General features: G+C 39.3%; 1 protein-coding gene across 4 annotated transcripts in view; it reads left to right on the forward strand.

The window, feature by feature from the left end:
• Positions 1–15,641, forward strand: part of srgap1a (SLIT-ROBO Rho GTPase activating protein 1a) — a 100,369-nt gene extending 84,728 nt beyond the window's left edge. For 2 of the 4 annotated variants that reach the window (XM_017466342.3, XM_017466345.3), the window contains exons 18-22: positions 334–413; positions 6,266–6,446; positions 9,013–9,144; positions 10,804–11,176; positions 12,744–15,641. In XM_017466342.3, coding sequence (XP_017321831.2) covers positions 334–413; positions 6,266–6,446; positions 9,013–9,144; positions 10,804–11,176; positions 12,744–13,097 — 1,120 coding nt within the window. In that variant the 3' untranslated portion in view covers positions 13,098–15,641. Of the gene's footprint in view, positions 1–333; positions 414–6,265; positions 6,447–9,012; positions 9,145–10,800; positions 11,177–12,743 lie in introns of all 4 variants that reach the window. The other 2 variants (XM_017466341.3, XM_017466344.3) reach the window with 1 other exon arrangement.
• Positions 15,642–15,869: the final 228 nt, after the last annotated feature.

Below are 15,869 nucleotides of genomic sequence, written 5' to 3' on the forward strand. Positions count from 1 at the left end.
AGTCTCACCCATTGTTAATCTTTACATTTGCAATGCAGTTACAAAGAACTGACAAATATGTTAATAAAATAAATTTAAAATGTTAAAAAAAAAAAAAAAATGCGATTCTTGAATCTATTTAAGACTTTTTTATTTTTTAGGATGAAATTGTATCTCTGTTTTTAGTATTCTAGGCTGTTTGCTGCAGCGCCCCCTGGTGCCTGCTTGGCGCTGGACTGGACTGAAACCCGATCTGTTTAAAAGCACCCGGTTGAATTGTTTTAGTGACTCTTTTAGCTATTATGTGGTGTGTGTAATGTATTCAGTGCCATGACCTTTATCTCCCCTCTGCAGTGAAAGTCCTTATAGTGAGCATGGAGTCCTGGAGGAAGTCGACCAGGACGGAGGGGCAGAGACACACACCAGTGAGGATGGTAAGTGTGACTTTAATTTAGTGAAAGAAACAGTGAAATAATTTGTGAACTAGAACATTTTTGATTTAAGGTAAATTAAATCTCGATTTGTCTCACGCAGAGGATAATGTTTTGCCCCCTCATAGCTCCAGAGTACCTGCTTCGATTTGATTTCCTCAGTGTTCTTCGGTTTCCTCCCACCATTCAAAGACATGCTAATAGCTGGATTGGTGACTCTAAATTGCCCCTAGGTGTGAATGAGTGTGTGATTGTGTGTGTGTGTGTGTGTGTGTGTGTGTGTGTGTGTGTGTGTGTGTGTGTGTGCGTGGTATGATGGGTCCAGGGTGTATTTCTGCCTCCTGCCCAGTGTCCCTAGGATACGCTTCCAAATCCACCATCACCCTGAGAAATATAAAACACTTACAGTACCAAAGATGAATTCTGTTTGACCTGGATTCAATATTTCCTATTTAAGCTGCATGCTGAATCAATGACAAAGCCCCATGAGTCATACAAGCATGTATTCAGTCAGTATCTTGTACTCATCATATTACTCAGCATTTCTAGTGGAGTTTTTCTTGAACTGTTTAAAGTAAAGGGAACAGAGCGGCCCAGTTCACTGTGATGTCTGTCTCCAAGAAAATCTTTTTTTTTTTTTTTTTAAATCAATTTTTAAACCTGAGGAGAGATAATGACTAGCAGTATTTTTAGTTGGTATGGCTTTGGGTATATCCTGGTAGAGTTAGGACTCTCCTGAAAGTATGTGAAGGTTAAGCGGAGTTCACACAAGCTTCTGTACCTAATCCTGCCTTTCTTAATGAAATTGCTTGGGAGTGGGAGCAGAGGACAGCTTTGGTCATCCTTCACTATTTTAATCTTGACAAATGTGGGCCTCAACAAACAGAACAGAGCCTTTATCGGTTCTGTGGGATCATTCCTAAAGCTCAAAATAAGTGCCAGTTCCCTCATGAGCAATGTGTCAGAAGATTCATCAGAGAATTTAATATTGCTTGCCATATAGTCAAAGTTTTATTTATGTATCATTTTTCTAGCATGTTTGACATGTCTTTTTATTGAAATGCTTGTGGTGAGGCACAGTTAGATTGCAACCATGCAATAACCAGACACTAGGTTTGCAACACACAGTCTAAGAAGTCCATCAATATTGTGTTTGTATATTCTCTAGCGTTACCAAGCCAAACAAGGCTCTAGATGGAGAGGAAAACAACAGGTTTGAGATTCAAGGTCTCTTTCTAATCCTTTATCCTACTCATCTTTGTAGCTCTTCAAAGAAACGGAGAGGAAACAGCTGTCAGAGCAACAAAACCGAATACAATTCCCTTGAAAGTGGACATGCTTCCTGTCTTTCAATACTGAATTCTGCATATGCTCGCCTCATTTGAGGGAGCAAAAGGACATCATCTATTGCACTGATTTTCTCTTAGGCCACTCAATGAATCACACGTGCTTGTAGGGTTGTTTAATCGTTGATTAAATGTCAATTTTGTTTCACTTCTCCTTTAAATGGAAGACACTGGTCTTCTCAACAATCGTAATTTATAGCAGGCATGTAGGCCCATAAATGAGGAATTACAGGAAGTCTATACTGCGTTCTGTTAAATGTCACCCACCTCAGACGCCTGTGTCCATTCCCAGTGCGCCACATTTGTCATTGTGTCCTATCAGGGTTTCTCCAAACACTGCCAGAAAGACGGATCTCATTTCCATGGCAACTGTAACAGCACCCAAAACCTTATTAGCCCTGTTCATACAAGCTTTTCACTTCCAAACATCAGTCCTCATCAAGTCTTAAAACAGCATTTTACCATGCCAAGGATTATTTTGGCCTGTTCTCATCTCGCTGCCTATTCAGACCCCATGAGTCATATGTATTAATTCATTCAGCCACCAGAACCCACACAGACTCCTGATTGTGTATGACATCAGCAGAGTTTTCCATCAGCTCCCACAGATGTAGGCTTACACTTACAGGTCCCAGTTCATTACTGTCAGCTGCCATGGTTTTGCTCTAAATGTTTTTGCTTTGGCGGAGTGTTGTGGAGGGGGTTCTTTCCAGAACTCAATGTCAAAGGCGTACTCATAGCATGTTAAACCCCACTGTGAGCTTTGCCTCGACAGAACTCCCGTAGGCTCACCCCAATTATGTATGAACTGCTAGCAGTGTTATTTATCTGTCTTTTAGAGAAATTGCTTGGGTTTGATTACTGGCATTAGTTACCACTCAGTACATCCTGGAAACATTTCCTCATTGGGCTGTTATGTGCATGGTGGGACCCTGAGCATTATGTTTTAACCAGTGCTGTTTGTTCTTATGGACTAAATGAAATGAAAAGAACACTGCTATCATGGAGCAGAACAGGTGTCAGCGTCTAAGGGAGAATGTACGGACAGACACATTTTGTATACAGTTAAAAACAAAAGTTTGCACACGTTTAGAACCAAAACGAAGAAAATGTTCATTTATAGCTGAAAGACTTTTCATGTGTTAGGTTTCACTGATGTTGGTTCATTATCACAAATAACAAAAACAGCCAAATATATTAATAAAATATCCGTTTAAGATCCGTTCATACCCCGCATCTCTCTTTCTGAATGTCGTAGAAATATTTTCTAATAGCTTCTATGCCTTTATAAATTCATCTGCACATAAATATGTGAACAACAATTGGATCCTTTTAGATGTAAAAACAGCCTACAAGTTGTCAAATTTTTTTTTTTTTTTACATGCATTTAATACAAGGGTTGTCCACTCTTATTCACAAAGAGCCAGTATGGTTTTCATTCCAATCAAGCACGAGCCACACCTGATTCCACCTGTATAATCAGTTGAGCTTGGCTTACAGTAGACTCGGGTGTGCCTTCTGCTTGGTTGGAATAAAAACCTGCACCCACGCTGGTCCTATCCGGATAAGAAAGGACACCCCTGATTTAATAGAACATCCCATTCCCCAAAAAACAAATGTACATAACATAGCATGTATAAAAACAGACCATGAAAAATAGTAATTGTGTGGTCTGATATAATAGTATTTGACCAGTCATGACTGGTCACCAAATAATAACAGGTAAGCTGTTAAAATGTTATTAAATGTTCCTATTTTTAGTTTCACTTTGAGGAATGGAAACACTCACACTTTATTCAGTATTTAGTCTTTACATATTTAATGAATGGTTGTGATCTATTAGAATATTTCAGTACAAGATCATTTCATCTTAATCTGAACTCAAATTGTATCACCGTATGAAGTGTACTGGAATATGCCATGTGTCATGTCCACACACGTACATGGAGGACATGCAATATTGCAGTCATTATAAACACAGCTTTACTCTCCATTTTTTCCACTGCAGTCAATCTTCCATCTGTTAGTAATATGTCTCAGGGTCAGAGGTCAGTAGTCCTTGGTGTTGATTTACAGTATGTGGACACAATGCGAGTGCTGATTGCAGTTAGAGCTGTGTGTCTTATTTGGACCACTCTGTACTGGTCATTAGTTCCTCCTTGGTCACCCGCTAGTCCATCTGGAGACTAGAGGCGGTGGTGAGTGCAGTGGAGCATGTTATAGTTGGTTGGCGGAAACTGCTGAGTCGGGGATTTTTAGCTCTGCTTTTTTTTTTCTTCAGGAATCACATTGTTAATCTTTATATTTGGTTGAATAGTTGCAAATGTAACATAACACTGGAAGTTGTTCAAAACAAGCCCTTTTGTCCGGTTTTATTGTTTGTGTCGTAGTATTAAATGTAAGGGATGGAGTCTGCACATTAGCGCCACATCCTCACTGTTATCGAAGGTCCACCTGCAGAGCTGATTTTGGCACCGTATGCCGTAAGCTCCATCCAACTCAGCCCTGATGGCGCTGAGGCAGCTGAGGACACTCACTGAATGATGGTGTCCATCAGACTGAGAAAGCGAGTGATAAAGATGACAAGAGTAGTAACAGAGAAAGAGACATATGCACAACACATGAACATATTGATTTCCCTGCCATCACCTTTATCAACTGACTGTCAGCCTCAGTCACGGCCTGTTGATTCAGATCGTGCAAATTCCTGCCTTTCACATCCTATTGAGTGCGTGTACTGACAGTCACTAAGAATGAGATGAAGTATTTTTTTGAGACAACTGGTATATTTCATGGCTTTTCTTCTACAAAACACGTGGCACCAGAAAAATATAGCTGTGCTTTTATTTTTCATTTCTTAATCAGCATAAAAATTTAAATAGCTCAAAACTGTTTTTTGTTGTCATGAATACACCACAAGTGTAAAAAATACTTTCTTTCTCTGATTATTATAGTTTTACTACATTCATAATGTGCTTATGACTATATATTTGTATAGTCATTTTTGTCAACAATGCATAAAGTAAGGAATAAAACAGGATTTAAACAGAGTAGTGTGATGCCAATAAGGGCAAGTCCAGATGAACAGGTGCATCTCAAAAAATGTGAATATCGTGGAAAAGTTCTCCCCCCCCCATAATTTAATTAAAAAAGTGTAACTTTCATATATTCTAAATTCATTACACATAAAGTGAAATATTTCAAGCCTTTTTGTTTTGTTTTGTTTTAATCTTGATGGGTTACAGCTCATGGAAATCAAAAATCCAGTATCTCAAAATATTATAGATAAATAGAATAAATAAATAGAATGCTTCTTACAAAGCAGTGACACTGGAGACTCCTTCCAAAAATTAAACAAGAAACATCTCCTAATATAATATCAACAATTTCATTACAATATTACACATCTGCCATACAAGTCCCAGTTAAGTTGTTACTATAGAAACAATATCAAGAGCATTAATACAACCACATGACCTGTTGCCAGCACTACTGTTAAATCAACTTCTGTTGAGAACTCAGCAACAAGAGAATTATATATTTATTTCTTGTCATCTTATTGCTGGTGAAACTGTAAACTGTTTGAACATTTCCTCCATACTGAACATGACAGTGTTGTCATTTTGTCCCATAATGATGATTCAGTCTCTTGTCATCATTGGGATCATTTCAGTCAGCCCTTACATTACGTTGGTGGAGAATGAACTAGAAATATGACAGTCAGGTGTTATAGGTTGCTGTTTGGGACAGTTTTTGGATGTGACGTGGAAAAAAGATTCACATCTCATAGTGAAGGTGTGCTGCAAGTAAGGTAGCAGCAGTAGTGCTGACGCTCAGGGACCCCTTGTCTGACTTAATGGGGTTTGGGAGATAAAGGAGAGGAGGCTATTTTTAGCTCTGCATTTCACTTGCGGGCTGAACAGCTTCACTGCTATACACCCAATGTAAGACTGCTGGGCTTTAGTGTTTCATTATTTCTGCAGGTGTTTAATATTTCATGGTTGTTTTTTAAATTTTATTCCCACTGAAGTAATTCTGTGCAGCGTGTGTGGTTGCACTCGACATTTTCGCTGATTATTAGTTAATGATTATTCATCAATAATAAAGCTGCAATGTATTAGGTTTGAGCACGGCCTAAAACGGGCCCTGATCCCAGCCTAGATATGTTGCTAAAGCAACAGCTTAGGATGGGAACAGGCAGTGCTGCCAGGACCGCTGCTACTTTACATGCACCGAAGCCCATCACACTCCATTGAGTCCTTACATAAAGGGTCAGAGTAGGACTCTAATCTCACTGCCTCCAAACTATATTATTCAAGTTCTGTCAATGTAGAGACTATGTTGAGTGATATCAACTGTTTAGATATAACCTGTGAGGACTGTATTCTCTCCCATGCCTAAATGTATTAATCATTTATTACTGCCAATGAAATCAGCAGATGCTCAAATTCACCCCTGAATTCTGATTTCAGATTTTCTCTGTTTGAAATAATCCTATCACCTTTGCAGAGGGCGAACCAATTGAAGCCATCGCCAAGTTCGACTACGTGGGCCGCTCTTCACGCGAGCTGTCCTTCAAAAAGGGGGCGTCTCTGCTGCTGTACCAGCGTGCTTCTGAAGACTGGTGGGAGGGCAGACATAACGGCATCGACGGCTTGGTGCCTCACCAGTACATTGTAGTGCAAGATATGTGAGTATGACTTGGAGTATGTTGGGTCATACAGATAAACCACATCTTCTCTCATCTATTACTCAATCCAACCTGAAAGGTGTTTTTGTTGTTGTTGTTTTTTATTGTTGTTGTTTTGTTTTTTTTTGCTCACCTTTTTACGCTTAGTCCGAATCATCAGCAAACCATCAAGCTTAGACTTTATGTTTTAGTCTTCTGTGATCAGTAGTCAAAAATTGGCCATGCTGTCTGAGCTGCAGGGATGGCATTACTTTCACTCCTGTTGAATCAGAGCAATACTGTCCAGTTGCGGGCGGCTGTGAGCTCATGTATGTGAAAGAGGCCAGATAGCGCTTTCCTCCTGTGTTACGCTGCCCTGTGACACAGAATGAGCAGCAGTTTAAAAAGATGCAGTGGCTGGCTTCATTTGTCTGTGAGGATGCATGTGCTTGCCTTCACTCTCCTCGTTTAGTGGCTGTCGTGTTATAGGGGAGAGCTAGGTGGTGGGTGGGAATTGGCAAATGACCAAATAAAAAAGATTTTAAGCATGCATATGTAAATATTGGTCACGTTCGTTGGACCAAATAAACTTATCAAACTCCTCACTATGGACTTGATTATCTTAAAACCTTCATGTGGTTGACAGTAGAATCGTTGCCTACATAATATAATAAAAAATATAGTGGATATAAAAAGTCTACACACCCCTGTTAAAATTGCAGGCTTTTGTGATGTAAAAAATTAAACCAAGAGAAAGCTTGTTCAACCTTTAATGTGATATAGCAACCAACAAAATGTAAGGGGAAAACAAATTTTAGGATTAAAAAAAACAACAGCTTTCAATAACTTGGTTGCACAAGTGTGCACACTCCTTAACTAATACTTTTTTAAAGCACCGTTTGGTTGTAATACAGCACTCAGTCTTTTTAGGTAAGAGTCTACCAAGTTAGCACATCTTGATTTGGCTATTTTATTCCACTCTTCCTTGCAAAAATGGTTCCGAACTAGGATTTTTTATAGGATTTAAATCTGGGCTCTGACTGGGCCATTCCAAAACTTTGATCTTCTTCTTATGAAGTGATTCCTTTGTTGACTTGAATTCGTGCTTTGGGTTATTATCGTTCTAGAAGGTGAAATGTTTTGCAAGCTCTTATTTTAGCCACTCTATATTATAGTAAATCATCTAGTAAGTCCTTTTGTTTGGCCCGAGACATCTAGGTTCAAACTGCTGTCCTATTGGTCACTTCTTCTGTCAGTCATTTATACCTCTTAGACTCTAAGCTTCCTAGGTCCTTTGAGAAATACAAACTTGGCAATTGAAGATTTTCCATCAGGAACACTGTTCCATGAGATTACTCAGAGCTAACCCCCCTACTGGCTGTCCTCCCCTGGTTTGCTCATCTTGGCAATGCTTAGGATGCTTTTTCATCCCTGCCATTCACTCTCCTGTGAACTCTTCCTCTAACAAATTCCACAGTCATGACAAATACTGTCTGGGCAACCTGTGCAGCATAATTGAGCAGAGCAGCTCTCATAGAGACACTGCCTGAGTAATCTCGGATCCCTGAGCAAAGCCATGTCTGTTGATAATGACGTTGGGGGTGAGAGAATTTATAGGCCAGAACAGGGTTGGAGGGAGTTGAAGGTGCAGAGGCAGACAGTGTCAGGCATTCTGTCCTTTAGAGAGATGGTTGGAGGGAAAGGAAGTCTGCAGGACAGCTCCCACACAGGCAGGATTTCCTCCGTAAGCTCAGAGCCTGGAGTGGCCTCAATTTAAATCTCATATGGAGCCTATTGCTCATTTAGTGTGCTAAATAGTAAATAATTTAGATCTCAGAAGATTTATCGTATTAATTTAGTATGCTGGGCAACTCATGCATACAATCAGCATAAGCTGTTTCACTTGGGGTCCAAGCACCATTTTTTTTTTTTTTTAAACGTGTAAAACCTACTTTTATGAAGTAATCTGATTGTTTTTCAGAATGACTGAGATTAATATTTACATTTATGGCATTTGGCTGACAACCTAATCCAGAGCTACTTACAGAAGATCCTAAAACTTTCATAAATGCTACGGCCTTCATATGCCAATGAATCCTTTCTGGGTGGAGCTCAGGTGCTTTAATCATTTGTTACTCAAAAATGCTTTCATAGATTCTCATGAGACTTATATGTGTGGGATGTTTGTCTAAAGGCGTTGTGATAACATTTAAAATAACTTTTTCAGAAACCACTTGTCTGATAGAATTGAAATTTTGTATGCTTCATCTTTTTGCCTGTCAGTAAGGGCTGATGAACAAATTTGGTAGAGTTGTTCTGCGCATTTTTGGAAACACTCGGCTGATTCTGATTTAGTAGGCACAGTTCAAGAAGCAGTGCTGTAGCTATAATGGCAATGTCAAGTCTACTTATGAAGTAGTGCTTGGACCGCGATGATCACCACTTGTGGCCAATTTGTAATTGTATTTTTTGTATGTGTCACTTTAAGCCATAAGACACTTGATAGGTTTAATCAGTGCAGTATATGAGGACAGTGGGCTTCCAGTAAATACTGATAAAGCTGAGTTTTGATTGTCCTGTGTCTCAGGGACGATACCTTCTCGGACACTCTGAGTCAGAAGGCAGACAGCGAGGCGAGCAGTGGGCACGGAGGAGACGAGAAGTGCTCCAATAGAGATCTGACCTCTCCTACAGACAGACCTGACACATACATCAGCAGGTGAGGCACTAAAACCCTTTCCACAATAATGTAATTCTTACATACAGCAGCCACCCATGTACCAATGTATCCTCATCTCTCAAAATATCAGCCTTCAACTGTAGAGATCTAAGCACCTGATACAATGTTTATACAAATATTTAATACAAACTAACTTACAGCTCTCAACAAGACCCTTATCTAATACAATATTTATATTAAAAAATTTTTAAAAAACGCACAATACACTAATACTAAATGGAGCAATGGCCCAGGATGTGCTTCCTCCCTCTTGTCTCACATACCCCACCCAACTGCATATCCTTTGAAATCTCGTACAGTGACAATAACAAGTCCAATAAGAAGTGTACTGTATTGTAATCAGCTAGTGGCAAGTAGAAAGACTGATACAGGTACTGAGTTCAGCTTTCACTGTTTTCTATGTGTTTTAAATCAATTGGAGCTCAGAACACATGATAACGCACGAAAACGACGTTTATTTCTACAGTCTGTCTCTACCCTCGTTCTCACTTTCTTTTGCAACAATGTCTCCTCACTTCTAAATCATTCATTGCGCTTGTCTTTATTTAGAACTTCTCGTCCTTCCGTAAGCTCAGTGAGGAACATGCTGTACTTCCTTCTAAAAACAAGCGCTTGCTGCACCAAATAGCATGCAATGAAAACGTTCAGATCTTAACATAGTCAGTTGAATGTAGCGATTGCTGGTAGACTCAACAAGGAAAGGAGGTTAGAATGTATATCAGTAACAGCTTGACCGCTCCCACTACTTCAGATAGTCTAGTCTACTATGTCGGCTGAATCGAACTTACTGTTTAATGCGAGTTCTTTTAGAAATCATCCTGCTTTAGATACTTTGAGATCATTAGGCTGTGCATTAGAGTGTCTGAGCTTGTTTCTTCTGCATGGTCATCTGAATGTAAACACTAAGGCAGTGTGTTTCAAGACCGCTAGGGAGATTTTGTGCAGTGTAGAGCGCACTCTGCTGGTCATGATGTGCACTAGCATGTTTTTGCCAGCCTGTCACTAAATTTGCAGTCAGGTGCAGATTTATTGGCACCCTTGGTAAAGCTGGGTAAAAAGCTTTTAGAAAATGTTTGGTTAATTGACTTAATCTAGGTAGTAGAGGTAGTAATAGTAGTAATATAGCGAACTAAAGATGTCATGTAGTTTTTTTTGTTTGTTTGTTTTGTTTTGTTTTTTTTACATATGGCCCCATTGTATTGCACTATGAATCAGCACATTAAAACCAGAGTATCGAATGCTTCCCAGAAAATTAAGCAACAATCACATCAGAAACAGACATATTAGATTAGGGGACATTAATAATACCATCAACCCAGGTTTAAACAAGGAGGAGTATTTGGGTATCTTGGAGCTGAAACAACATATGTATTCATAAATATTGTCTGATGTTGCACATCTTGTTATACTGTGTGATTAATTTTGGAGTTACCTGTATTACCTCACATATTTCTCAATAATGTGGCAAAGTTTTGCCAGACTAAGTGCAAACAAAGATAATGAGACGAAGTCACATCTGAAGATCACACACAAGTAGTGAAGGCAGGGAAAACCAGCTATTTTGTGTTAATCCAGGAACATGAAAAGAGCTCATTGCCTTTTCCTTCACAATGATCTCTTTCTTACTTTCTCCAGCAGTCGTCATAGGAAGAGGAGTGACCCTCCGAATCGCAAGCCCCCAGCACGTCCCAGCGATGCCCACTGCATGGTCCATCCATCTCAAAGCCACGGGAGTCATGGGAACCACGGTACTCATGGGAACCCAGCCCTCGGCTCACCTGTGCTAGGTCATTACAGCCCTCGTGAGGTGGTGCGTGGCAGAGGCCCGATGGTCACAGACAGCCCGGAGAGACGCAGGCGCACGGGACACAGCGGCCTCACGGGCCACAGCAGCCTCACCAACATCAGCCGTCACGAGTCTCTGAAGAAGATGGAGAGCCCCCCGATCCGCAGATCCACTTCTTCAGGCCAGTACATGGCTAGGGGTCTGGACCCGGAAAGCATCGCACAGGTCAGCGAGCGGCGGCATCCCTCACACCACGCCCTGTAACACAGTCAGTGACTGCCTCCTGCTCTTAACACACACATCCTCTTAAAATGTTCTGGTTTTAAGGCGAATGGATCTGTCATACAAAGGGCTTCATGAGTGATTATGTTATGAAGGTCCTTCAAGATCCATTACCCTTGACTACTATTACTACTTAGGGATGGGGAAAATAATTCATTCTTAGATTCTTCATGATCCTCTCTTGATTGCACACAAAATTTCATAACTGGACTTTTACATAGGCTTATGCATTCATGTTTTTGTTTGTTTTTGTTTTTAAAACATAATGCTTTAAAATATTAATGAGCACTATATATTTTACTGCCACAGACTTGTAGCACACTTTACACGTTTGATAGGATAGATGTAAGTGAATCCTGTTCTATTAATATCCGGCATTCAAAAAAAAAAACAATCTGTCCTATCTAAATCTCTCACTCAGGAATGTCACACAATAAGGCTGAATCCCAATTGGCTTCCTGTTCACTATATATGCACCCTACTGAGGGTACAACATAGAATACTGTTTAAGATAGTATTAGCAGGATTAGTAAGTTAGTTTCAGCCATAGAAAAAGTGCACTTCCAGTAAGTAGTAGGAAGTTGTTGTATATGTACATATGTGTACGTATATATGTATCCTACAGTATCACCACACACCTGTTTTGTTGTTGTTATGTAATAGAAAACTTTAATGAGTTAAAACATGCCTATTTTATTCAGAGCCCTTTCTGTACACGATGGAGTGATGGTCATTTGTACAAAACATTTAGGAGATGCTTGTTTTGATAGACTTTTATACTGAAGTTTGTACTGAAAGATGTAATACACAAAAATCTACTTCATAATGGCTGAAAATGATGATGAAATCACGCGCATACTGGAAAATAGAAAATAAAATATCAAGATGCATTAAGACACCATGTGTAATCACATCATTGCAGCTGAAATCAAATCGAATCTTCAGGTCTGTTAAGACTCCCACCACTGATGGGCGTTATTACTGATTCACACAGTGTTCAGTTCAGTGTTATCTGGTGCATTATGTGCTCTGGATGCCTTGATTTCACACACCAAAAAAGTTTGTTACATGGAGCTGGTGCTGTTTGACAGGCAGTAGGGGGTGAGGTGTCTGTCAAGTCATGCTGTATAATAAGCTCTGGCTTGTGGTGGGCTCTTATTTGCATCGCAGTAATGAGAGAGAAATGGTGCTGATAATGTTGTCAAGCTCCAGCAGCAGCCACTAATGACAGCAGCACAATTCAGTGAAAGAACACACACACACACACACACACACACACTCACACACACACACACACTCACACACTCACTCACTCACCCAGTGATCGAGAAACACATAACAATTCATATTTATATGACTATCGCTAATCTCTATATATTGCATTATATATATATATATTGTTTTGCAAAATAATTAGTTGTCCTTATAGTGTAGACACTGTAAGTGTACCTGATTTATTATAGTTTGTGTGCTTTTTGTCTCATTCCTTCTTTTCTGTCTCTCGCACTAGGACATAGAGGAGACAATGAACACAGCTCTGAACGAGCTGCGTGAGCTGGAGAGACAGAGCTCAGCTAAGCACGCCCCCGACGTGGTGCTAGACACTCTGGAGCAGATGAAGAACTCTCCGTCTACAGCGGGCAGCTCTGCTGAGTCGCTGAATCGTCACCCGCTCCGTCGCAGCACCAGCTCCTCCAGCGATGCCATGAGCACCTTCAAACCCGCCATAGCCCCGCGGATGGGCGTGCAGCTCAAACCCCCTGCTCTCCGACCCAAGCCCATGGTTGTGCTGCCTAAGGCGGCTATGGCTCAGGCTTCAGCATCACCGGCCCAGGATCCTCTCGACAAGTCCTGCACCATGTGAGCCAATCACAGCTCAGCAGTGGGAGTTTTTCGTTGATTTTTTTTTCAATGGATTCCTTTATAACTGTTACATCTCGATATTCTGTATCTGGACTGGACCGAAGAACCTACTGTTCCTCTGTTCCATTGCTATAGAACAGAACAAGTGCTGACCATCAGCCTGGAGGGTTGTTTAAGCTTCTATACATGTACTACTAATAATTTCACAGGTCAATAATAAACTGTAACAGACAGCAGAACTTTTGTTTAAACATGTTTACCCGCCTAAAGGATTTGAACCTTTTCTTTCTGCATTGAAATGTGAACCATACTACTATGTGGTCTGCATTAAAAGCCACTCTTTGATCCAATTTTAGTGCAAAACACAGCAGTCACAGCGTATAGAAATCCGTTCACGTGATGTGCATCTGTTCGTTGCTCGCATGTATATAGACCAGGTTAATTTCTAATGTAATTCTTAGTATGTATAGATAAGGAAACTATAACTAGGTCAAGCTAGTGTATAATAAAGAACGCAACAAATCACAAAGGCTTCCTGCGTGGTTAGAATAATTTGTTCATAGTTTACATCTAGTAGATAAATACTAAATGTGAATAATACAGGAAGAAAGCAGGGTTTTTTTTTGTTGTTTGTTTCTTTGTTTACAGTCTCAGGATTGTTTGAAATTTCTTTCTTCTCAAATGGACCTGAGCCTACAGCTAATCAGTTACTAAGCAATGAATGTGGTTTACTTGTAACAAAGCAGCACTGCCGCATGAAAAACTAACCCTGTCTTTGGTGGTGTCTCAAAAAAAAAAAAAAAAAAGGCTGCTAATTCCTAGTTCTGAAAAGCAGTGGCAATTTTTTTTTTAGACCAAGAGAAGTAGCGTATGCAAGGCTTTACTTTGAATATTATATTTTTGATAGTAACAATAGTATTATGTATATACACAGTTATCACCAATGAAAGTAGAATGGTTTGATTAATAAAACAGTGGGTTTTCTTTTTTCTTTTTTTTAGTTTAGTCCATTCAGTAATATTACTATCACCATGACTTGAATATAGAACAGTGGGGTGAGGAGAAGTGCTGAATGATTGAGCATTTTCAGAAGTTTTTGTTATTAATAGAAAACCCCCTGTGTATTCTGAACAGCTAATCAGAATCAAATGTATCTTTACCCGTTAATGATATGGTTATAAACTGTCCAGTGTAGCTGCCAGAAGCAACTCCACTATGAGTTAATCCACACCACTGCTCTTACAGACGGTACAAAACTTTGTTGTTCACAAAATCACTAATCTCTCAGATTTCTACCTATAAAGCATGAAATATGATACTTTTTAGTTATGATATGCAAAGAGCTTTTATTAAGCCTTTAAAAAAAAAAAAAGGAATAAAGACTCAAGGCAATATTTCTGTAATTTCACCAAACAAAGGCATGAAGCCGATAGCCATGAACTCTCTGACTGTTATTAGAAAATGTCAATGTTATCTTACGTATTGCTACATGTGGTGTGGAAGTGCAGGGGCCAATCTTCCGCAATCTGTGCTCTAGATCAGTGAACTGCCTAATATTTAAATACTATGTAAACGCTCTCAGCATCTTAGAAGCTTTTTTCAGATGATCTTAGCTATGAAATGTATTGAAAGCAGTTCATCTTACAGATTTCACTGTAAATGTGTAACAGCTGATCACAATTGTACAGTTAAATAAACCGAGTGACCACTGAGATCGCAGGTGGATTTAAATTGCACATAAAAAATCTGGCTTTTTCAAATTGGGCAAATTTTAAATATAGTGATTCCACTAAAACAATGTAGGTAACTGGGACAGAATGGAGTGTGTGTGTGTGTGTGTGTTATTAATAATCATAAATCATATGCTCATACTGAATTTTAGTACACAACAATGGACCATCTGTTGAACCAGTGTTGTCAGGAATTAAATAACACCTGTTGCTAATATTTCATAATGTATTTTAAACATGATTCAAATTATTTTGCCTTTTGAATGACTAACTATTAAATTGTAATGATAACATTTTATTGTAGGTTCTCTTTTTTCCCCCTTTATAATAAGGTGTACAGTGCATTGCAGACAGAACATGCTTTATTAGAGAGTGTATTTGTTTCAGGGTTTATTCCTGGATTTATCCCTCCACAGGTGTACAGGAGCAGACTGCTGTTATGTCAATGTGGCGATGTTCATCTGTAGTATGGACTTGTGAAAGTGCCTTTAAAAGCCGTTTTAGAGGAGCTTCAAGCCAATATCCTCTGTGCTGTCACGCTCATCGTTCATACCTGTGCAGTACATAGGAAAAGACAGTGAATGCATTATTGATCAGTAGAAGTAATTCGAAAAATATACTGCTTATTCATTGTGACATTGCACTTTTATGTACGTATAAGACTGTATATATGGCATGCAACATCCTAACAAGTTATGGAGCATTTTTTCTTTTCTTTTCTTTTCTTTTCTTTTTTAAATTTATTTTTATTTTATTTGGGCAGAGGCCCTGCTCTGGATCATGTCTTTCTAATAAAGAACTTAGTTTGATCAGCATGTCGTTGTCCTGCATGGTTGTACGTGCTCGATAGACCATTTAAGAATTAGATGATATGCAAAATGGACCTTGAGACACCAAAAGGCGTGACCAAACGAAGGCAGAAATGATACAAAACCTATTTCATAAAAGTATACTGAAGAGTTAAATGTATGCTAAAAGGTTAAGATAAAATATTAAACTTGTACTACAAGGTTAAATGTATTATTAAAAAGTTTGATGTATAA

Source organism: Ictalurus punctatus, chromosome 4 (assembly GCF_001660625.3).
Source record: "Ictalurus punctatus breed USDA103 chromosome 4, Coco_2.0, whole genome shotgun sequence".
NCBI classification, from domain to species: domain Eukaryota; kingdom Metazoa; phylum Chordata; class Actinopteri; order Siluriformes; family Ictaluridae; genus Ictalurus; species Ictalurus punctatus.